The 2161-nt window shown below is 16.5% G+C and overlaps 1 protein-coding gene across 1 annotated transcript, besides 9 other annotated features; it reads right to left on the bottom strand. All coding sequences in view use genetic code 6, as the record gives it.

The window, feature by feature from the left end:
* Positions 1–107: 107 nt before the first annotated feature.
* Positions 108–156: a microsatellite.
* Positions 110–175: a microsatellite.
* Positions 176–744: 569 nt separating this feature from the next.
* Positions 745–1582, bottom strand: IMG5_006180 (hypothetical protein). Its single transcript, XM_004039846.1, has one exon. The coding sequence runs from the start codon at positions 1285–1287 to the stop codon at positions 754–756; it is 534 nt and encodes a 177-aa protein (XP_004039894.1). The 5' UTR covers positions 1288–1582; the 3' UTR covers positions 745–753.
* Positions 1583–1824: 242 nt separating this feature from the next.
* Positions 1825–1866: a microsatellite.
* A 47-nt stretch (positions 1867–1913) lies between these two features.
* Positions 1914–2011: a microsatellite.
* Positions 1996–2053: a microsatellite.
* A 35-nt stretch (positions 2054–2088) lies between these two features.
* Positions 2089–2161: part of a microsatellite that runs on past the window's edge.
* Positions 2093–2161: part of a microsatellite that runs on past the window's edge.
* Positions 2123–2161: part of a microsatellite that runs on past the window's edge.
* Positions 2123–2161: part of a microsatellite that runs on past the window's edge.

Here is a 2161-nt window from a genome sequence, read left to right as displayed (position 1 = left end):
TTTAAACATTAAAAATGATATATAATAAAAAAGATAAATAAGATAAATATTATATAATTAAAGTTGTATTAGAATAAAAAAAATTAAAAATTAATGATAAAAAATTAAAATAAATAAAATAAAAATTAAATATATATATATATAAATATATAAATAATTATATATTATCATATATTTATTGTGAATTAATTTTTTTTAATAAATTTAAAAATAGTCATATATATTCTTTATACATATAAATATAACTTAAAAAATAATTTATTATCCTAAAAACCATAATATTTAATAAAAATATTATCTAGAATTGAAATATTATTTTATCATCAAAATTAATTTAATCAATATACTATTTACATTTAAATTTTTATCTCTAAATTTTATTTATATTTAATATTAAATATAATTAATATAATTTTTATATAAATAAAAATTATAGATATATAAATAATATTAACCAATTTTTTTAATTATCTTCATCAGTCCACATAATTCGTATTCCATGTTCCCAAATTCCTTCTTTTTTTACTTCTTTTTAAAAAATTAATCCTTTTAAAAAAAAAAATTAAATAAAAGTTCTTATATTTTAATATCCAAAATTTATTTTAAATTATAATTAAACTAAACCCTTTCCATGCTACTTTCCATTAAGCCATTTTCCTTCATATCTTTTTCCGTTTCCCCAATCAAATATACCGTATCCATTTTTTATATTATTATAATATTCTCCTATATATTTTTTGCCATCCGGCCATATCATTTCTCCACTAAACATACATTAATAATTAAAATAGCAAAAAACAAAAATAAATTTTACTTCCCATTTATTTTATTATTTTCCCAATAACCCTTATAAATTTTCCCATCTTTCCATTTATATTCTCCATACCCTGAAATCTGATTATCTTTAAATTCTCCTAAATAAGAACTACCATCATAGAACAAAATAGTTCCTTTTTCACTAATAAATCCTTATTAAAAAACGCCTTGAAATTATGTTCCATTTTAAAAATAAATAATTCCTTTTCCATCCTATAAATCATCTACCCATTCCCCTATATATTTAATTCCTTAATTATTTGACAAATAAGTTCCTTTCCCATTTGCCTTATCTTCTTTCCATTCTCCTTCATAAAAATCGCCTTTAAAATGCATAATCTTTCCAAATCCTTATGCCTCATCTTATTCCCAATTTCCTTCATAAAATGTTCCGTCAGGCCATGTATGTTTACCTTTTCCATGCCTGAAACCGTTTTTCCATTCACCTTCGTAAAAAGACCCACTTTTCATATATATTCTGGGCAGTTTTATTACTTGCAATGGATTATTTAATGATTATTATTAAATAATTTAAAAATTCTAATCTATAGGATAATTGTCATCTGTAAAATTTTTTTTAAAGATATATATTATTATAATTTTTCATTTATATTTGATGCTGAATTTATTTACTATTCTTAATTGTTTTTAGTGATAAAATCTATATCTTTTTAACTAATAGATTATATTTCGATATTGTTTGATTGAATGTTAGTAGTTGATTATGATGGTAACACTTATATTTATAATTATTTTTCATTTTAAAATAATTAGGATTTAATAATTGACTTTTATTAAAACGTATTTTATTTATTGACTAATATTATTTCGGATATTTCTTACTAGCCCATATAATTACTTTAAACACAATTACAATTAGAATTACCCATAAATGAATTAAAATTTTTTTGATTTTAATTTATAATTATTTATTTATAAAATAAATATAGGAATATAAATTTTATATTACAAGAAATAACAAAATATAATAAATTGTAATTCAATGTTTAAAAAATTATTTAATATAATAAATTATTAATAAATATAATTTTCAAAAAAACAAAAAACTCGACAATAATAAATGTTATAAATGTAAAAATAAAATGATAATAATAATAATAATAATAATAATAATAATAATAATAATAATAATAAAAAAAATAATTAAAATAATAATAATAATAATAATAATAATTTTAGTAATTACTAATAAAAAATTATAGTAAATTTAATAATATTAAATTAAATTATAAAAATAACAATAAATATTTAAAATATAAATTATATATGAATTTATATAAGAAAGTATATATAAATATTAATTTATAAATAAATATATATATAT

This window comes from Ichthyophthirius multifiliis (genome assembly GCF_000220395.1).
Source record: "Ichthyophthirius multifiliis unplaced genomic scaffold scaff_1120509249462, whole genome shotgun sequence".
Classification (NCBI taxonomy): domain Eukaryota; phylum Ciliophora; class Oligohymenophorea; order Hymenostomatida; genus Ichthyophthirius; species Ichthyophthirius multifiliis.
The sequence above is the reverse complement of the archived record's forward strand: the minus strand, read 5'-3'. Positions and strand labels throughout refer to the sequence as shown.